General features: G+C 42.3%; 1 protein-coding gene across 1 annotated transcript in view; it reads left to right on the top strand.

Annotated features, from left to right (window-relative positions):
• MRPL3 (mitochondrial ribosomal protein L3) overlaps positions 1-20,943 on the top strand; it is a 115,004-nt gene extending 94,061 nt beyond the window's left edge. Inside the window, exon 10 of the mRNA XM_040432837.1 lies at positions 20,486-20,943. Within this exon, the coding sequence (XP_040288771.1) occupies positions 20,486-20,635 (150 nt within the window). The 3' untranslated portion in view covers positions 20,636-20,943. The remainder of the gene's footprint in view (positions 1-20,485) is intronic.
• Positions 20,944-23,031: the final 2,088 nt, after the last annotated feature.

The raw sequence follows: 23,031 nt of genomic DNA, 5'->3' as shown, positions 1-23,031 counted from the left end.
TATGGGGCCTGCGTTGCGTGAAAAACGCGGAATATAGAGCATGCTGCGATTTTCACGCAACGCACAAGTGATGCGTGAAAATCACCGCTCATCTGAACAGCCCCATTGAAATGAATGGGTCGGGATTCAGTGCGGGTGCAATACGTTCACCTACCGCATTGCACCCGCACGGAAATCTCGCCCGTGTGAGCGCAGCCTTACAGCTCTACTTTACAAAATGTAATAGAGTGGCATGCAGGCTGCTGTATATAAATGTATTGTCTGTAAGAGTTGAGAGGATTCAAGGGAACTGGACTCTTTTTCATTGGTATTCCTGCATACATCAAGCCCTGGCAGTATGAAATCAACTGTGCTGCACAGCTGGGCAAGATATAAAAAAAAAAAAGGTCTAATTCTTTGCTGTGTTGGCATTATCTGATGAACAGATTAAACACTTTTTAAACACTTTTTTAGGTACTTTTCTGTAGTTTTGCAGAAGTGTGGAAACCCCTATATATAATTGTATAATTATATAATATCTTCTTCATGAGTAGTACCTCAGTGGTCTTCATATGATGTCACCGTGCCCTCTAAAGCAGTGCTATCTACAATACATCTCCCTGTCAGAGCTACCCATATTTCCTCCCTAAATACTCTATATTAACAAAAAGTATTTCTTTCTTCAGGCTCAGTCACTGCTGCCACCCTTTACTACTTAGACTACATTATATGTGACTCGTATTGCACCTCAGCTTCATGCACTTGAATTGGGTTCAACTGCAGTACCAGGCATGACCCGTGATAAGGGTAGCGCTATTTCTGGGGTAAAAATAAACAACCCCTTTATTAGAATAAGCAGTATGATGTTTACTTACATAAATCTCGGTAAAAATATATTCTCAACATATTCGCCGTTTCCTTTTTTACTTTGGGTCCTACAGAAGGTTAATATTGAGGGAAGTATATTTAACCAAACACTGCTGTTCTCCTGGAATGTGCAATGTATAAATTGATAGATTATACAGCTTTCACATCCGGTTAGTGTTCCATCTCCTTGGAACCTGTGAATGTTGAATTTTGTGATGTATAAATTGTGAGGCGAGCAGGATTATAGCTTTCCATTCAGAGGCGCCACAGGAATACAAAGCTGCCAATCTCCTGTCAGCCCGTCACTTAGCGAGTGAACACGCAACTCCTCTTCCTTTTGAAACTATCTGCCTGGCAACATGAGATGCATTCTTTAAGAAAATGCCATAGATTTTATTATTCTATAGACACTATTTATCTTCCTCTATTCCGGGGTTTGTTGAAATGATGAATTGGTTTCACTTTTATGTCTCGGGGCTGGTAACTGACCTGCTAACTTGTATGGTTAGTGAGACACGCCTGCTGACCTCAATGCATTTTCAAATACTGTTCACTGTTAAAATACTGTTTTATCTCATCTTTTACATTCATTTTTCTCTCTTGTAGTCCATAAATCAAGTGACATATCTCCGATCCCTTATTTCCCATAATATCCCCCTAAAAATACATTCACTGTACAGTTATTTTTTTCTAGCTATTAATATTCAAAAAGTGAGAAAGTACATTTTAAAGGTGCTTCACCAGATATTATCCCTCTAATATGTTATAGTCGTCTGATCTGAACACGTCCAGGATCCTGAAAACAAGCAAACGTTGATGCTATCCGTGGAAGTGATCACTTTTCATTACACTGCTGTTGCTAAGATGTATTGAAATGACCACCATGTGGGAAGGAATGCGTGTTCTTACGGTACAAGCAGCTGTTGCCGGTGGTTTGAGAGACAGACCTGTGGTGATCAGCTTAATGCCATCACAGCTCCCTCTGATGAGACAACCTGTTTAACTATATCCAACATTGGCAGTGATTGAATAGTTATTAATTGAAACGTAGATCTTAGTGTTGTCTACGGTTTTCAGATTATTGAAAGGAGATTGGCAAATGAACTCTTGAAACCATCAGGAAGATGGAGAACATATCAAAATGAAAGCATCCTTCTTATTCTGCCTTTATGTCTCAGTGTCCTGACTTTGGGGGAAAAGGAATAAAAATAAAAAAATTGGTGGTGCTTCTGGATAGAAGGTCGTAGAAACCCTATGTCTACAGCTTAAGTTCCCAATACACTTACTTACAGTTGTCGGCCCACAGCTATTCCTCTTCACTCCCCCACACATTTGGATGCTTGGCTTGGTAATGAGGAGAGAGGAAGACTAAGCAGTTGCCAAACACCATAAATCATCAGGATTATCACAGAATAATTGAGTCTTGCCATTAAAGGGGTGTTCCCATTTCCATCTGAACGCTCAACCATAGGTGGTTGGACCTAAAACAGCTAAGCATTCTGTGCTACTCTGTCTCTGAACCTTCTATGTGATTGTGAGTTACAGAGATGGTATAGGGCACCACATTATGCTGTTTTTCATTTTAATACTGTTTCCGTAATCTCCTTTTTCACTTGTATGGGAGCTACAGAAACAGCATTGCACAGCCTACTTGTCTGTTCCCACCTCTGGTCGTGGCATCCTGTGGCTATGTCAGAAATGTTTGAAGTTGGAATACCCCTTTAAGTAAAGTTCTTTCTGATCCGTCAATGCAGGGAAGCCAGTTTCTTTAATATCAATGTTACTGCCAGAATTAAGAGGAAAGAGGGAATACATACTTGTGTGGTGTAGCACTTTTCCCAGTTAAACAAACCAATAACATACCGTATTTTAGCCCTATAAGACGCACCAAACCATAAGACGCACCTTGGTTCTAGAGGAGGACAATAAGAAAAAATAGTTTTCATTAGATCTCAGATCAGACCCCCAATGTTATTAACCCAAATATGACCCCAGATCAGACCCACCCATAAGGGTCCATTCACACGTCCGCAACTGTTTTAACACGGACACTGGCTGCAGACAAAAATAGGACATGCTCTATTTTTTTGCGGGGACGCAGAACAGAAGTGCGGATGCGGGCAGCTCACGGTGTGCTGTCCGCATCTTTTGTGGCTCCATTGAAATTAAGGTGTCCGCATGCAAACCCATTTTGCGGACGTGTGAATGGACCCTAAGACGTAGTACCATTTTCCCCCCACTTTGGGGGGAATAAAGTGTGTCTTATGGGGCGAAAAATACGGTATTTGAACTCCTATATGGACTTATATTTAGTGGATATAGGATATAGGACACTTATACGACAGCTTGCGGCACATGTAATGTTACAGTAGAATAGTATTGTGGCAGTACGAGTCTGGTTCCATCTCTAGGGTCTGCTGGCCTGTCCCTTGTCCACCAGTAAAGAACATACTTTTTGTCAGTTGGTTAATAGTAGGTTATATAAATTTTCTTTCTTGATAATGGTTACACTACATAGATGGTTAACTATAAATATATAAAAAGAGAAATAAAATATAATAAAACAAATTATAGTAGCGTTAAGAGCTCAACGCTTTGTGATTATTAAAAAATTATGTCCTAGGGAATATCTCGGAAAGATTTTTTAATCATCATGAAACTTCAAGCTCTTAATGTTTTTTTGTAATTTATTTTTATTGGATTTATGTTTTTTTTTTCTTTCTAACATCCCATACCAGACCAGTGTGCAGGTTCTCTGTATCTGTCCTATTTGTATAATTGGGACTTGTAGAAATATGCTGCAAAAATAACCCCATTCAGATGAATGGGATCATCTTTTAGTTTTTAGATATTTTTTCAACAAATCTAACCTTTTACAGTTTGCATACTTGTGTATAAATGTATAGCAAGGCCAGCTTTGATAAATCAGACCCTGTACTTTAGAGATTAAAATACAACAGTCACAAAATACACATAGATTTGCGTACACTAATAGTGATCCTATGTGATAAAGAGTACCCTATAATAACGTACCCACTCAGTGTACATAGAGGCAGACAGGGAATTTGAGTCTGTGGCAGGTTATTTTTGAGCTGGTCCCATAGCTATTTGGAGTAGTACTGATTTGAAACTATATATGAAGATTTTATTTGCGCCTTTTACATATATAATATATCTCCATATCTCTGTATTGGGGCTCCCAGTTTAAGAAACTTTCCATTCTTTCTCGCTAATCAAGATTTATTAGATTTTGGTACCAGGAAAGAGAAGAAGCAAGTGAGAAAAATACAGACCAACAGTATATACATACACATATTGAAATTCAAAAGTACAAAAAAGTTACACCAGTAGTCGTGACAAATGTAAATAGGGGTGCAAGAGTTGTCTACCCACCTGGTACTTCGTACCTAAGATTCACAAGTCACTGACCCAACCCTCTGGCCGCCCTATTGTGGCGGGGATAGGGTCAGTGACTGAACCTTTATCTAAATACCTGGACTGGCTCTTGAGACCGCTCTTGTCAAATGCCCCTACATGTTTGCGTGACACCAATGCCTTTCCGGGAGCACTGAAGGAGTTCCAGTGGCAGGAAGATTTTAATTTGGTGTCCCTTGATGTGGAAAGCCTCTACACCCTTATACCACACGGGGAGGGTGTGTAGGCCGTCATCAAGGTCTTGAGCAAAACTGACAAGAGCGCTATCTATTGCACCTTTGTCCGGGAAGCACTTAATTTTGTACTCAGTAATAATGTGTTTACTTTTGGGGGATGCTGGTACAGGCAGATCTATGGTACGGCCATGGGCACACCGGTGTCTTGTACATTTACCAATTTATACTTGGCGGTTTTTGAAGACCGCTATGTTTGTTCCACCTCAAACCCATATTTGCAGCACATCAAGCTATTTTTACGCTGGCAAGGTTCGAAGCAGGTGTGTGAGGAGTTTGTCCAGTTTTTAAATGATCATAATGAAATGAATATGAAATTCACATTAAACTTTGGGTGTACCATATTGGGTTTCCTCGATGTACGTGTGACAATTGACGAGGGCACCCTTGTCACCACCGGCTTCCGTAAACCCGTATGGACAATTTATACGCTTGAAACGTATCAATAGCACAGAAGCAGGGTATATAACGCAGGCTCAGGAATTAAAGGAGAGACTCCTACATAGAGGATACCCGGAATCAGAATTAAATGCAGCTTTAGAGAGAGCAGGCCAATTTACACAGGGTGAATTACTAAAGCAGAAAAACAATTCTAAAAAAAGTGTTACAAATAGGTTTGCATTTGCCTTCAAATACAGTCCCTTAGCGGACACCATTAAACAGGTTATACTTAAAAAACTGGGACATCCTCAAGAATGAAGAGGGGCTCCAGGATTTAATACATAATAAACCTCTTATTACTTTCAAAAGGTGCCACACTATTAAGGACAAGCTGGTGAGAAGTAGGCTTAAGGAGAATAGAACTAGTAATTGGCTCACTGAACGTTTACCAATAGGAAATTACAAATGTGGGGACTGTTCTTTCTGCCAATATGCTTTACAGGGCAAATATTTTTTCTTTGCAGGTATTAGGCATAGGGTTAAGCAATTTACCACATGTAGGACAAAATATGTGGTATACCTGGTGCTATGCTCCTGTGGATCTTTCTACATAGGGAAGACTATCCACCCTATGTATGAGAGATTCAGGGAGCATATCAACTCAGTAAGGTCAGGCAAGTGTTGTCCCAGGCTGATTGACCATGTCCATAATAGACATGATTGCAATACTAAATGCCTAAAATTCGCAGCCCTTAAACATGCCCCGCCCCAGTATTAGGTGGAGATAGAGACCGCCTCCTCTTGCAGAAGGAGGCGGAGTGGATTATCCGCACCGCTGCCATGGGTCCTCTGGAACTAAATGATCGAAACGATCTAAGTGTTTGTCTACACAGCTAGAGGGCTATACACGCGATATATGTACATCCATTGTCAGGGAATGTTATGTCCTTACCCCCCTCGTTCCGAATTGGATGAGGTATGTTTTTAGCGTCCTTGATTGCTGAGGCAACGTGGACGCATCTAAATGAGCGCATGGGTAGCGCGACTAGGTCAGAGGCCAGAGGAAGCGCAGGTGCGCGAAACGGCCGTCGCCAGCTGATCACTCTGTGTTCTTACGCTTATGTCCGCCCCAGCCCCTTGTAACTTCTACTTCTATTGAAAAAAATGAAAAATATTGCTGCAATTGGTGAGTGCCGCTATTATCATTTCTTCTCTTTCTTGGAAGTCTATTTGGTAAGAACAGAACACCAACGTTTACAATATAGTAATATTTTTTATTTTTTTTGTGAACCCTTCAGAATTTTCTATATATTTCTGCATAAATTTGACCTAAAACTTCATCAGATTTCACATCACCGCTAGGCTTTCCGTAATATTTGTAATCAATGACGGAACGTAAATAAATAACGGAAAGCCAACAGACACGAACGGAAAGAATATTTTCAGTATTTTTAACGCACTGACGAAATGGATCAGTTTAAAAAACGGACACAATGCTTTCAGTTATGTTCCGTTATCCATTGTTTTTAAATGGATCATTTATTTTTTATTTTTTTTATTTCATTTGAGCATGCTCAGGAAAAAAAAATGGAACAGAAAAACGGATTGCATAACGGATCACATACAAAGCAATCCGTTACAATCCGTCACTCATTGACTTTAATGCAAAACAAAATGGATCCATCACAAATCCGTTATTTTAGACGGGAGCAAAAGTACTGCAGGTAGAATTTTTTTTTTTTTTCCCATCTAAAATAACGTGAAGCTGACGGAAAGGAGCCAAACGGAGTGTAACTGACACTTTATCACCTCCATAGAAGTGAATAGGATTTACAACGGATCCGTTTATTTGCGTTTTATTCATCCTCTGAACGGATGAATAGAACGGAAATCCAGACTGTGACGTGAACGAGCCCTTAACACAAAGTGTGACCTCTGTGTAAAACAGTATCAGCAACTAAATTTCAGTAATTGTTAATTAGTCCTGTTCATTTGCTTGGGGGAATTTAAGCCCATTTCTCCATACAAAACAGCTTCAACTCTGTTATGTTGGTGGGTTTCCTTCCATGAACCGCTCGCTTCAGGTCCCTCTACAACATTTCCGTCGGGGCTTGACCATTTCAAAACTATTTTCTTTTTTAACCATTTTAACCATTCTTTGGCATGACTCGCGCTTTCTTGAGATCCAGCTCATGTACAGACATTTGCTGGAATGCAAACATAACAAACATAACACTTCTCATTTAAACCAGAAAGGTCTCTTTCAACCTCATATGTCCACAAAACATTGTTCTAGTATCCCTCTGGTTTGTCCCGGTGATCTTAAGTAAACTGGGGACGAGCAGTGGCTTTCTCCTTGCAGCCCTGCCATGCACAGCATTGCTGTTAAGTGTCTAACTGATAGTGGACTCATGGATATTAAGGCCTCCTGCACACGAACGTATTTTTTTGCGGTCCGCAAAAACGGGTCCCGTTTTTCCGTGATCCGTGACCGTTTTTTCGTCCGTGGGTCTTCCTTGATTTTTGGAGTATCCACGGACATGAAAAAAAAGTCGTTTTGGTGTCCGCCTGGCCGTGCGGAGCCAAACGGATCCGTCCTGAATTACAATGCAAGTCAATGGGGACGGATCCGTTTGACGTTGACACAATATGGTGCCATTTCAAACGGATCCGTCCCCATTGACTTTCAATATAAAGTCTGGAGTCCCTTTTATACCATCGGATCGGAGTTTTCTCCAATCCGATGGTATATTTTAACTTGAAGCGTCCCCATCACCATGGGAACGCCTCTATGTTAGAATATACTGTCGGATATGAGTTAGATCGTGAAACCTCATTTCCGACAGTATATTCTAACACAGAGGCGTTCCCATGGTGATGGGGACGCTTCTAGTTAGAATATACTACAAACTGTGTACATGACTGCCCCCTGCTGCCTAGCAGCATCCGATCTCTTACAGGGGGCTGTGATCAGCACAATTAACCCTTCAGGTGCCGCACCTGAAGGGGTTAATTGTGCTATTATCTCCCCCTGTAAGAGATCAGGGCTGCCAGGCAGCAGGGGGCAGACCCCCCCCCCTCCCCAGTTTGAATATCATTGGTGGCCAGTGCAGCCCCCCCCCCCCCCCCCCCTTCCTCCCTCTATTGTAATAATTCCTTGGTGGCACAGTGTGCGCCCCCCCGCCCCCCCCCCCCCTTCCTCCCTCTATTGTAATAATTCGTTGGTGGCACAGTTTGCGCCCCCCCCCCCCTTCCTCCCTCTATTGTAATCGTTGGTGGCACAGTGTGCGCCCCCCATTGGCCCCCCTCCCTCTATAGCATTAACAACATTGGTGGCCAGTGTGCGGCCTCCCATCTAGCCCCCCCCCCCATCATTGGTGGCAGCGGGTTACTAGCAGTAGTGATTCATACTTACCTGGGAGCTGCAATGTCTGCTTCCGGCCGGGAGCTCCTCCTACTGGTAAGTGACAGTTCATTTAGCAATGACACTTACCAGTAGGTGGAGCTCCCGGCCGGACACGAACATTGCAGCAGCCGGTAAGTATGAATCTTCTACTATTGTACTATTGCTAAGTAACCATGACAACCATCGTCCTGGTTGCCATGGTTACCGATCGGAGCCCCAGCGATTAAACTGGGACTCCGATCGGAACTCCGCTGCCACCAATGATGGGGGGGGGGGGGAGATGGGAGGCCGCACACTGGCCACCAATGTTGTTAATGCTATAGAGGGAGGGGGGGGGGGGGCGATGGGGGGCGCACACTGTGCCACCAACGAATTATTACAATAGAGGGAGGGGGGGGGGCGCACACTGTGCCACCAACGAATAATTACAATAGAGGGAGGGGGGGGGCCGCACTGGCCACCAATGATATTTAAACTGGGGAGGGGGGGGAGGGTCAGCCCTGATCTCTTACAGGGGGCCGTGATCAGCACAATTAACCCCTTCAGGTGCGGCACCTGAAGGGGTTAATTGTGCTGATCACGGCCCCCTGTAAGAGATCGGGTGCTGCCAGGCAGCAGGGGGCAGTCTTGTACACAGTTTGTAGTGTATTCTAACTAGAAGCGTCCCCATCACCATGGGAACGCTTCTGTGTTAGAATATACTGTCGGTTCTGAGTTTTCACGAAGTGAAAACTCAGCTTTGAAAAAGCTTTTATACAGACGGATCTTCGGATCCGTCTGTATAAAAACTAACCTATGGCCACGGATCACGGACACGGATGCCAATCTTGTGTGCATCCGTGTTCTTTCACGGACCCATTGACTTGAATGGGTCCGTGAACCGTTGGCCGTGAAAAAAATAGGACAGGTCATATTTTTTTCACGGCCAGGGATCACGGATGCGGCTGCAAAACGGTGCATTTTCCGATTTTTCCACGGACCCATTGAAAGTCAATGGGTCCGTGAAAAAAAGCGGAAAACGGCACAACGGCCACGGGTGCACACAACATTCGTGTGCAGGAGGCCTTACATGAACTAATTTGAGACACACTTTTTAGTTGCTTTCAGGTCATCTTTGGTTCCCTTGTGAGCTTGCTTACTATTAGACCCCTTTCTCTTGGCATTAATTGAAAAACTTGACTCTAATTTCTCCTTCAAATTATCTGCTAATCCTAAAGGTTTACATTCTCTTGCTATTCACAAATAGGTGATATTGGACCATTTTCCTCAATAAATAAATATCTAATATTTATGCTGAAATATAGAAAACTCTGAACGTTTCTAATACTACTGTATGTAAAAGTGGTAAAGGGATTCTCTGGGTTTCTATATTGACTACATGTCCTATAAAATTGGTGGGGTCCGACTCCTGTAACCCTGCCAGTCAGCTGTATGAAGAGGCCAGGGTGCAGTGCAAGCGCTGTAGCCTCTTTTTAGGCCATGTGACATCACATTCATCACTCTCGCATGGCCTAGGTACAGCTCAATCCCATTCAAGCTGCAAGGAAGCCACAGAGCTTCGGTGAGGGCCGCAGCTTCATCAAACAGCTGATCGGAGTGGGTGCCAGGAGTCGGACCCCCACTGATCTCATATTGATTACCTGTCCTAAAGATAGGCCATCTGTATGAAAATTATGAAACCCTTTAATTATGCACATAGGAAGCAAATAATAAATTGCAGCCTGGGCGATTGAACAGGTGAATGACAAAATCCTGCTTGGCACCCAGAAGAGAATATGGGGCATCTTTACTGCCTAGTCAGAATTTAAATTTTTTTTTTTTTTTTTTTTTTTTTTTTTTTTAAACCCTGGACTTGATATGTAACGTGTATGTATGATATATATATATATATATATATTTAATCGTATTTTGCGCTTTATAAGACGCATTTCCCCCCCCCCCCCCCCCCGTGTGTCTTATAAAGCGGATACTTCGCTGGCCGCTATGCTGCACAGCGCGGCCAGCGAAGTATCAGTGTGGAGGGAGGAGGCGGGGACACTCATGGCGGGGCCCGGTGCAGTGACTCTACTCTAATACACCGGGCCCCGCAACTGTTAAATACATTCAATCCGATCTATATCTAAATGTATGCACACTGTTCGGTACTTACTTACATTTAGATATAGATCGGATTGAATGTATTTAACAGTTGCCCACAGATCCCCCATCAGTGTCGCCCACAGATCCCCCATCAGTGTCGCCCACAGATCCCCCATCAGTGTCGCCCACAGATCCCCCATCAGTGTCGCCCACAGATCCCCCATCAGTGTCGCCCACAGATCCCCCATCAGTGTCGCCCACAGATCCCCCCCCCATAACAGTGCGCCGCCCACAGATCCCCCATCAGTGTCGCCCACAGATCCCCCCCCATAACAGTGCGCCGCCCACAGATCCCCCCCCCCCAAAACAGTGCGCCGCCCACAGATCCCCCCCCCCCCAAAACAGTGCGCCGCCCACAGATCCCCCCCCCAATAACAGTGCGGCATCCACAGATCCCCCCCCCCCCCCCCATAACAGTGCGGCATCCACAGACCACTATTAGTTCAAAACCTCCCAAAAGCACACCTTTTGGTTAAAAATATTTTTTTCTTATTTTCCTCCTCAAAAACCTAGGTGCGTCTTATCATCAGGTGCGTCTTATAAAAATCGAAAAATCCGGAATATATATATTTCAGTGAGGAACAGAAATATTTGAACACTGTGATTTTGTTGTAAAGTTCTCCCACTGACAAAATAAAAATAAAAAAATCAGGAAATCGTTAGATTTTTAAAGAATTTGTCTTGCACTGCTGAACATAAGTATTTGAACACCTGAGAAAATCAGTGTTACTATTTGGTACAGAAGCCTTTGTTTGCAATTACAGAGGTCAAACGTTTCCTGTAGTTCTTGACCAGGTTTGCACACACTGCAACAGGGATTTTGTCCCACTCCTCCACACAGATCTCCTGTAGATCTGTCAGGTTTCGGGGCTGTCGCTGAGCAACACAGAGTTTCAGCTCCCTCCAAAGATGTTCTATTGGATTTAGGTCTGGAGAATGGCTAGGCCACTCCAGAACCTTGATATGCTTTTTACGGAGCCACTCACGACCCATCTTCAATGCTCTGACTGAGGGAAGGAGGTTGTTGCTCAAAATCTCCCAATAAATGGCCCCATTCATCCTCTCCTGAATACAGTGCAGTCGTCCTGTCCCCTTCGCAGAAAAGCACCCTCAAGGCATGATGTTACAACCCCCATGCTTCACAGTAGGGATGGTGTTCTTGGGATGCAACTCATCCTTCTTTTTCTCCAAACACGACGAGTGAAGTTTAGACCAAAAAGTTCTACTTTGGTCTCATCTGACCACATGACTTTCTCGCATGCCTCCTCTGGATCATCTAGATGGTCATTGGCAAACTTTTAGACGGGCCAGGACATGTGATGACTTGAGCAGGGGAACCTTCCGTGCAATGCATGATTTGAAACCATGACGGCGTAGTGTTATACCGACAGTGACCTTTGAAACTGTGTTCCCAGCTCTCTTCATGTCATTGACTAGCTCCTCCCTTGTAGTTCTGGGCTGATTCCTCACCTTTCTTATCATCAGTGATGCCCCACAAGGTGCGATTTTGCATGGAGCCCCAGTCCGGGGGAACTGACAGTCGTCTTTAGCCTCTTCCATTTTCTAACAATTGCTCCAACAGTTGATCTATTTTCACCAAGCTGCTTGGCAATTGCCCCGTAGCCCCTTCCAGCCTTGTGGAGGTCCACAATTTTGTCTGTTGTCTTTTGACAGCTCTTTGGTCTTGCCCATGGTAGTAGTTGGCGTCTGACTGACTGTGGGGTGGACAGGGGTCTTTAAAGAGCTCAGACAGGTGCTACTAAGTTAGATTAATGAGTGGAGTAGAGGTGGACTAGAAATGGACACACAGACCAACCACGGATTTTCCCAGACAGCTTCACAGATGAAACACTTACGCTTTTTTTTCACGGACAAGACACTGACACAGAAATGTGAACGAGGCCTAATCCGGTTCTGATTTCCATGTAAATCCATTTTTGTAGTTTTCTAAATTTACTTGGCAGTCACATTTTTTTGTAGGTTTCCTACCTTTGCAATACTCTATTCTGCTTAGCGCGTTTTCGAATGTCATTTTTCAGTAGCATTAAACCTACAGGGAACTATAACTGAACTTTCCAAACAAGAAGAAAAAAATCTGTAGTATACACCGACATAAAGGTTCTTGACAAATGTGAATAGATTTCAAACTGCACAAGCTGTTCTCTGGCAGCTGGGGAAAGTGGCTTCCCTTTGCTGTCACATTCTGCGTAGATTTGCATGAGGGCTGCTTTGAGACACGGAACAGGTGGTTTCTCAGGATTGTTCGAGATGTTGTTGCTTTGTGCTTTTATTTTTATAGTGTGAAAGTTAGTGATCATACTCTGCACAGGTTATATTCAGGAGTTCTTTGTGTTATTTGTCTTGTTTAACCCAGTTACAACTTCTACACTGACATACGGTATTGTCAAAATGCTTTTGCACAAGGCTGCATGGGCAACTTTTGCATATTGAATTAGTCAAGAGTATACAGAATAAAGCATAGTTTATTAGCATGTATATTGCATTAGTTCATGTACAGATCACAGTTCTTTAGGCTACTGTAAAGGTGGCCATCCACCCTCAGTAACTGCCAGTCGAACATTTGTACGGCCGACAGGTATCTCTCTCAACTTCCCCATGCACTGTTTTCAGTAGGGAGAGAGGAGAAAGCTGCTACCAGACACCTCTACTTAGTACTGACGAGAGGCAAGCTCCTCTACAACAGCTGTCTACCAACGGATAGCTGGCTTGGCTATATTTCCTTCAAATCTCAAGGCTTGTTGGAAAGTTGGATTTTGACTCTTAGAAGGCCACTTCCAAGAGGTGATGCTAGTGAGATGATTCTCTTCCTTAGGACATACCTTTTTGCATATTTGTTTCCCATGGAGCATTGCCAATAGGTCTCAATACCACAGAGTACCTCCAGTAAGTCCCCATTCTGCCCCTGCCAAAGCTCCTGGAAGAACAAAAGCATCTGACTTTGAAATTCAATGCTCCCAATCCAGATGTTATTGGGGAAGTGTCAGGAACTCTTCATATAAATTAGATTGTCGGCTCGTTCATATACACTTGTATTGGAACCAGCCATCCTGTTGAAGCGAATGGGACAGCTTGTAATTACACCTGCTCACTGCTGCGATGTCGACGGCAAGCAGGTAAATAATGAAGGGAAGGTTGTGTGGCGCTTCAACCATCTGATCTGCGGGGGTGCTGGGTGTCAGACCCCCGTTGATCTAATCTTGATGGCCTATCCTGAGGATAGGTCATCAATAAAAAATCTCAGAAATATATAGGTTCGGTAGAAAGAATGTTTTACACCCACGCTGTACAAGATTGTAGGAGGTGACATACGCTTAGGGGCATGATTTTTATAAAATCTCTAGAACCACAATGGACAATAAAATAACATTAAAGATACGTAATAACAAACACAAATAATGATCCTCAAGGCGTGGATCTGGAACCAGAGAACTTTGAAGTACAGTAAAGAAATGCTGAGCCTGACAAGATTTCCCAAAGCAGGAGTTAGGCATACAAGCCATACAGATAATGTATTTTCCAGAAATCCGGCTTTTCTCTGTAGTCCTAGAGCTGTAGCCTTGAATAAAAATCAGTGTCGGAGAACATGTCTAAAGTTGAAGGGTATATGTTATAGAATAGAATGTGATAAAATACTGAATAAATATGTATGGCGTGCGGGGAAATCATATATTTTGAATCTTTTGAAGTATGTTAGAATAAAACAGCGTAGTCTTGAGAGTTTTGAGATTCACTGCCAATTTTTTATTTTTTTATTTTTTTTAGCTTAGATAGTTTGTAATTATTTTTAACAACAAAGGGGGGAACTTATCACACCCACCATCCCCCACACTCCAATGTAAAAAATTCACAAACCTTGTGTTTAAATCTAGGCACAAATGGCCTTGTCACTTACAAGGTGTATGGCGTGAAGGGGTAGTGGCCAACGGGCCCGAAACATTTACATTCTTTTATGTAAGGGTACTTTCACACTAGCATTAGTGTGATCCAACAGGCAGTTCCGTCGTCGTAGCTGCCTGCCGGATCCGCCGATCAGTGTGACAACTGACAGCATTTGTAGACTGATCCGGGTGCGGATCCGTCTACAAATGCATTGCAAGAACGGATCCGTCTCTCCGCTTGTCATGCGGATGGACGGATCCGTCTTGCAGTCTTTTTCACTGATCCGTCCTTCAGTTGTTTTGCAATGCCGGATCCGACACTAATGCAAGTCAATGGGAATTAATGCCGGCATTCCGGTGTCTGATCAGGAATTTTGGACGGACATAATACCGCAGCATGCGCCTGACGGTGACTAAAAGAAAGGCAAACTGAACGGATTTCTATCCATTCAGAATCCATAGGGATATACCTGATCAGTTCTTTTCCGGCATAGAGCCATTTTGACGGAACTCTATGCCGGAAAAGAATAACGCTAGTGTGAAAGTACCCTAACTTTTCTGGTGTAAATGAACACAGAAATCTATAGAGTTAATAGTTTGAGTTTTAACTCTGTTATATCCATATGGCAGCTCTGAGCTGCTCTAGATTTCTGTTAGGACGCATGAACTGCTGGAGTATGCACCTAAATTAGCCTAAATTATGACGAGGCTTACGTTAAATCGCCAGTCTGTGATAGTCCCCCAAAGAGTTATTTCAAATTTAGGTTTAAATGCTTCCTCCAGAATATGCATATAATATACTGTGAGCCTCACTGCAGGATTACCTCTGCTGCACATGCCCTACTTGAAATTTCTCCTTGCAAATAACCTGTGGAGAGAAGTTTATTATACGAATACTTACCTCTGCAGCTTAGGCATTCCCACCATCCTCTTCATGGTCACGTGACCATTCCTGAAGCGATTCTACGTCTTCCAGTTCCTTGCCGTTGTCTTATTTTCCTCTCCTAAGAAGGAGGCGGCACGTCATGACAGACATCACCGCCCCCTGCCAGCTGTCAATTTAGCATACATGTTTCTTTGTGAATCCTGTAGTGACTCATATACAGTGTAATGTAAGCGGTGCGCATGAGTGACAGCATAGCGATCGGCTACAGAGGCTGATCGCTATGCTGCGTATATCACTGGGGGCACTGTGGATGGCACTTGGGGGGGCAATGGATGGCTTTGGGGGAACTGTGGATGTCAGTTATGGGAGCACTGTGATTGTCACTGTTGTGTTGGGGACCTGTGGCTGTCTCCGTTATGGGGGGCGCTGTGGATGTCAATTTTATGGGGCCCTGTGGATGTCACTGTTTTGGGGGCTCAGTATGCAAACTATGATTGGCCCAGGAATCATGGTTCATATGTTGACCACATTTTTTCAGGCCGACCGCGGCTTCCCTAACCCGCACTGATTGTATGATACAACCAGTCTTTATCTGATCATCGTGTGTACATACCCCCCGATCAGATAAGAGACTGGCAGTATCAAACAGTACTGTGATACAGTCAGTTTGGGTCAGGAGAGTGCAGTCGGCCTGGGAGATGCGGCCTGCACACGGACCGTTTTTCCCGGGCTGATCATGGCCGTATCACACGTGTATCAGACATGGTAGGCCAAGATAAACACTTCAGCCGGCAGTACAAAAAAAAGATTTAGGCCACATGCACACAAGCATATTTGTTTTGCGGTTTGCAAGTTGCGTATCTGCTAAATGAGGATACTGTCCGTGTGCGACCAGCACTGACTTTTATAGGTTCGAGGTCTGCATTTTGAGGACCAGAATAGGACATGTTCTGTGTTTTGCAGAACTGCAATATAGATGTGGAAATCACACTAATGAGGTCCATGTGCTTTCCACATCTGTATGCCACTTCCACAAAAGATAGAACATGTCCTATTCTAGTCCTCAAAATGCAGACCATGAACCCATAGAAGTCAGTTGGTCTGTGAAAAAAATGCAGATCGCACACGATGGTATCCTTATTTGGAAGATCTGCAACTTGCAGAAAGCAAAACAGATGCAGTCATGTGCACAAGGATCTATATACACACTTCAGCAGGCAGTATCATACAAGATGGGATTAGATACACAGCTCAGCAGGCAGTATAGTACAAGATGGGATTAGATACACAGCTTAGCAGGCAGTATAGTACAAGATGGGATTAGATACATAGCTCAGCAGGCAGTATAGTACAAGATGGGATCAGATACACAGCTCAGCAGGCAGTATAGTACAAGATGGGATTAGATACACAGCTCAGCAGGCAGTATATCAGGCACAGCAGGCTGTATCGTATATGATAGGATTAGATACATATGTGATTTGATGTGCTTGCTGATTCAAGCTGTTTATTGCACTCTGGTGATAGTGAGGGAAGAGCCTGTGGAGTGTCAGTGATGTCATTTTGACACTGAGTGAGAAATTTATGATTTAGGATTTATGTCTGGGTGTAGTATCATGCCACCTGTAGTGGGAGTAGCTCCTGCAGACTGAACAGTGGGGGCGGGGCCAGCGTGTGACTCATCACTCTGCAGTGCAGCCAGGCTTTATCAATAAAGTTACTTATTCAACAAAGCAGGAAACTGGGAAAGTAAACAAATTTGCGAGAATAGTCTGAAGTCCAGACAGGGGGAAAGAAAGCATAGACATGTATTGGGGGCATATGTATGCATGTTGAGGGGCATTAGGAGCACATAGAAAATTTTGAGACTGGACAACCTCTTTAAGCAACATTAAAGGGGTACATGAATAAGTGTATAATTGCAAACATACAAGCAGATGGATTTCCTGTGAAGCGATCAAAGGTGTCACTCCTTTTCAATGCCACAACCAGCGTTAATTTTGCCAGTGAAAGGGTTAAACTCCAGAGCATATATGATTCACTTGTTTTATGGACACTCAAGATTTTAAGTTCATATCTATCAGTTAATCTAATAACCACAGTAATAGCCATATTGTCATAGTCTAGGAGATTACAGGAAGAGCCATGCACCAATAAAAATATATTTTCACTCTGGGCCGACCTCTCTTATCGTAGGGATGGGCTGCACCTCAATGGGGAAGGGGCAGCTGTGTTTGGGGGAGAAGCTGGCTAGAAGGTTGGAGGAGTGTTTAAACTAGGGACTTGGGGGGAGGGTAATTATGTTATAGGATGGGAAGATAGTGCAGATAGAGACCGGGGCAAGGTAATGGGACTGGGGGAGAAATGGAAGGAGGGACTAGAACAGCTGAGAAGGAAAAGTATAGGGTACAAAATATACATAAACCTCTTAATTTTCTGTATACTAATGCCAGAAGCCTGACTAATAAAACTGGGGAACTGGAACAGGGTTACAGTCTGTTTAGAAAGCCTCGCCAAAACCAGAGAGGGAGAGGGGTCTGCCTTTATGTAAAGTCCTGTCTAAAGCCCACACTCCGGGAAGATATAAGTGAGGGACATGAACATGTGTAGTCACTGTGGGTAGAAATACATGGAAGCAAAAACAATAATAAATTACTAATAGGAGTTTATTATAAACCACCTAATATACCAGAGTCTACAGAAAATCTGCTACTAAACGAGATAGACGAGGCGGCAAATCATAATAAGGTGGTTATTATGGGGGACTTCAACTACGCAGATATAGACTGGGAAACTGAAACTTGTACATCTCCTAAAGGAAACAGGTTCTTGGCAATAACCAAAGACAACTATCTTTCCCAACTCGTTCAGGCCCCGACTAGACGGATGGCCATACTGGACTTAGTATTAACCAATAGACCTGACAGAACAACGGATGTGCAGGTCGAGGGACACCTGGAAAATAGTACCATATAGTAATAACCTTCCAATTATCATTCAAAAGAGTGTTTCTTCAGGGAGAAACAAAAATACCAAACTTCAATAAAGCTAAATTTAGCCATCTAAGAGAGGCCATAGGCCTAACTAACTTATACAAAGTCCTAAAAAATTAAAATACCACCACAAAATGGGATATTTTTAAATGTATCCTAAAATCGAATTGTGAGAGGTACATACCTTATGGGAATAAAAGGTTAAGGAACAAGAAAAAAACAATGTGGATAAATAGAAATGTAAAGAAAACAATAACTGACAAAAAGAAAGCATTTAAATCACTAAAACAGGAGGGTAGCGAGGAAGCACTGAAAAACTATAAGGAAAAAATACAATATGTAAAAAAACAAATAAAAGCAGCCAAACTAGAGACCGAGAGATTAATTGCCAAAGAGAGCAAAACTAACCCTAAAATGTTTTTCAATTATATAATGGTAAAAAGTATAAATTTGAAGGTGTCTGCCCTTTACAGAGTAATGAGGTGGGGGGGGGGGGGGGCATTGCAGAGAGCTATGAGGAGAAAGCAAAGTTATTAAATATATTTTTTTCTGAAGAAAATAAACTGCCCTGTCTGACCCAGGAAGAAGTACAGCGGCGTCTTAAAAAGATTAAAATAGACAAATCTCCAAAACCAGATGGCATACACCCCCGTATCCTAAGAGAATTAAGTAATGTCATAGACAGACCCCCTTATTTCTGATATTTAAGGAGACTATACTGACGGGGAGTGTTCCACAGGATTGGCACATAGCAAATGTGGTGCCAATATTCAAAAAGGGTCCAAAAACAGAGCCTGGAAACTGTAGGCCGGTAAGTTTAACATCTGTCGTGGGTAAACTGTTTGAAGGTTTTCTAAGAGATCCTATCTTGGAGTACCTCAATGAAAATAAGCAAATAACGCCATATCAGCATGGCTTTATGAGGAATCGGTCATGTCAAACTAATTTAATCAGTTTGTATGAGGAGGTAAGTTCTAGACTTGACAGCGGGGAATTAATGGATGTCGTATATCTGGACTTCTCCAAAGCATTTGACACTGTACCACATAAAAGGTTAGTATATAAAATGAGAATGCTTGGACTGGGAGAAAATGTCTGCATGTGGGTAAGTAACTGGCTCAGATTGGGTCACTGTCACTAGTGTAGTACCTCAGGGGTCAGTATTGGGGCCCTATTCTATTCAATATATTTATTAATGATCTTGTAGAAGGCTTGCACAGTAAAATATAAGTTTTTGCAGATTACACTAAACTGTGTAAAGTAATTGACAGGGAAGAGGATAGTATACTGCTACAGAGGGATCTGGATAGATTGGAGGCTTGGGCAGAGAAGTGGCAGATGAGGTTTAACACTGACAAATGTAAGGTTATGCACATGGGAAGGAATAATGCAAGTCACCAGTACATACTAAATGGTAAAACACTGGGTAACACTAACATGGAAAAGGACCTAGGTATTTTAGTGAACAGCAAACTAAGCTGTAAAAAACAGTGTCAGGCAGCTGCTGCCAAGGCCAATAAGATAATGGGTTGCATCAAAAAGGGTATAGATGCTCATGATGAGAACATAGTCGTACCACTTTACAAATCACTAGTCAGACCACACATGGAGTACTGTGTACAGTTCTGGGCTCCTGTGAACAAGGAAGACATAGCAGAGCTGGAGAGGGTACAGAGGAGGGCAACTAAAGTAATAACTGGAATGGGGGGACTACAGTACCCTGAAAGATTATCAAAATTAGGGTTATTCATTTTCGAAAAAAGACGACTGAGGGGAGATCTAATAACTATGTCTAAATATATCAGGGGTCAGTACAGAGATCTCTCCCATCATCTATTTATCCCCAGGACTGTGACTGTGACAAGGTGATATCCTCTGCGTCTGGAGGAAAGAAGGTTTGTACACAAACGTAGAAGAGAATTCATTACGGTAAGAGCAGTGAGACTATGGAACTCTCTGCCTGAGGAGGTGGTGATGGTGAGTACAATAAAGGAATTCAAGAAGGGTCTGGATGTATTTCTGGAGTGTAATAATATTACAGGCTATAGCTGCTAGAGAGGGGTCGTTGATCCAGGGAGTTATTCTGATTGGAGTCAGGAAGACATTTTTTGTTCCTTTTAAGTGGGAAAAATTGGCTTCTACCTCAGTTTTTTTTTTTTTTGCCTTCCTCTGGATCAACTTGCAGGATAACAGTCCTAACTGGATGGACAAATGTCTTTTTTCGGCCTTATATACCATGTTACTATGTTAATACTTCTGTTTTCTAGGTCACGGACACGAAACTTGCAGTGAAACAAAAAGGCTTTGAAAATCTTCCATTCCCTACATATTTTGCTGATGGAGATGAAGAGCTGCCAGAAGACCTTTTCGATGAGGAAATATTCCAGTTCAATGAGCCCTCTGTCACATACTCTTAGCATAGCTGACATCTTTCTACACGCAGGTGTTGTCATCAGTTCGCTGTGCTTTTGTAATTTATGAAGGACAGAGATTTCCAAAGGGTTTCCCTTTCTACTGCTGCCACTTCTGTTATTGAAGGACAGGGAGACATTAACAGGTTTTCTGAGAAGCGGCTATTGAGATGGATGCTGTAGTTACAGTCTATGCACAGTGGATTTTTATGGATCTTGTAAATGCCTAAAAGCCAATGATTTATAAGTATCACCACTCTGTTGACTACTCTAAAGGAATATAGATGGTGAAATAAAGATTATTTGATAATGTTTGCATTCTTTCATTCTTGTGTATTGCATTTACAGTTTTTAAGTTAATAGCATATAAAATACATATATGTAAAATGATTTCCGGTTGTTGGAAGCACATGAATGGGGCTGGGAAAAACTTTGCTATGGTGAAACCGGTACTGAAACTCTTTCTCCTCTACATAGGCCTCCTTCACACTTGCATTCTCAGCATCCATAAACAGTTCATGAATGCGCAGCCAGTGGCATTCCATTGAGCTGTTCACATATCTGTCTTTTTACACTCCTGTAGTTCCACATGTATCAACTAATGGGAAACAACATGGACAGATATTAACATACTGGATCAATATTCAGTTCTGTATATTAGTGTGAATGCAGTCTCAATAAAACCACTTTGTGAACGTTACTCAGCTGGCTGTTTGCCATTTTTCCTCAAGAGGAATGAAGTGTCTTATAGTCAGAAAAATCCTTTAGCAGGCATAACTTTTTTTTCTTCTTTGACATGGCTGTATAAGGCCTAGGCAAAATGCAAATGAGAGTTAGACCAGCCTCTCCAAACTATGTATAAAGGGAATTCAGGTGCACCCTACCATGGCTGCAATGTAAAAGCAAACAAGGAATAAAAGTGGCAGCACACTGCTTTATGCACAAAGACAGATGCAAACATTAGCCCCTTCTACCCCGGGCCAGTTTTCGCTCTTCTGCCCAGGCCATTTTTTGCAAATCTGACGTCACTTTATGTGGTAATGGCTTTGGAACACTTTTACTTATCCAAGCCATTCTGAGACATTGTACTTCATGATAGTCATAAATTTGAGTCAATATATTTCACCTTTATTTGTGAAAAAATCCCAAATTTACCAAAAATTTTGAAAAATTCCCAAATTTTCTAATTTTAATTTCTCTACTTTTAGAATAGATAGTGATACCTCATATAATAGTTATTACTTTACATTTCCAAGATGTCTACTTCATGTTTGGATCATTTTGAAAATTACATTTTATTTTTTTGGGGACGTTAGAAGGCTTAGAAGTTTAGAAGCAAATCTTGAAATTATTCCAAAAATTTCCAAAACCCACTTTTTCAGAACCAGTTCAGGTCTGAAATCACTTTGTGGGGCTTACATAATAGAAACCATCCAAAAATGACCCCATTTTAGAAACTACACCCCTCAAGGTATTCAAAACTGATTTTACAAACTTTGTTACCCTTTAGGTGTTCCACAAGAATTAATGGAAAATGGAGATGAAATTTCATAATTTCACTTTTTTGGCAGATTTTACATTTTAATCCATTTTTTCCAGTAGCAAAGCAAGGGTTAACAGCCAAACAAAACTCAATATTTATTACCCTGATTCTGTGGTTTACAGAAACACCCCACATGTGGTCGTAAACTGCTGTATGGCCACACGGCAGGGCGCGAAAGGAAAGGAACGCCATATGGTTTTTGGAAGGCAGATTTAGCTGAACTGGTTTTTAGATGCCATGTCCCATTTGAAGCCCCCCTGAGGCACCACTACAGTATAAACTCAAAAAAGTGACCCCATTTTGGAAACTAGGGGATAAGGAGCCAGTTTTATTGGTATTATTTTGGGGTACATATAATTTTTTATTGCTTTTATATTAAGTTTTTTATGAGGCAAGGTAAACAAAACATTGATGTTTTGGCACAGGTTTTTTTTTTTTTAACAACATTCACCTGACAGGTTAGATCCGGCATGCTCTGCCTGCGGCCTTCCAGCTGTTGCAAAACTACAACTCCCAGCATGCCCGAACAGCCTACAGCTATCAGCCTACAGCAGGGCATCGTGGGAGTTGTAGTTTTACAACAGCTGGAGGGCCGCAGGTTGAGCATGCCTGGGTTAGATCATGCACTATTTTTATAGAGCAGGTTGTTACGGACGCAATGATATCAAATATGTCTACTTTCTGTTTGTTTCAGTTTTACATAATAAAGCATTTTTGAAAACAAAAATTATGTTTTTGTATCTCCATTTTCTGAACGCCCTATTTATTTATTTTTCTGCCGATCATCTTGTGCAGGGGCTAGTTTATTGCAGGAAGAGTTGACGTTTTTATTGGTTCTATTTTTGGGTATATATGATTT

This window comes from Bufo bufo, chromosome 5 (genome assembly GCF_905171765.1).
Source record: "Bufo bufo chromosome 5, aBufBuf1.1, whole genome shotgun sequence".
Lineage (NCBI taxonomy): Eukaryota > Metazoa > Chordata > Amphibia > Anura > Bufonidae > Bufo > Bufo bufo.
The sequence above is the reverse complement of the archived record's forward strand: the minus strand, read 5'-3'. Positions and strand labels throughout refer to the sequence as shown.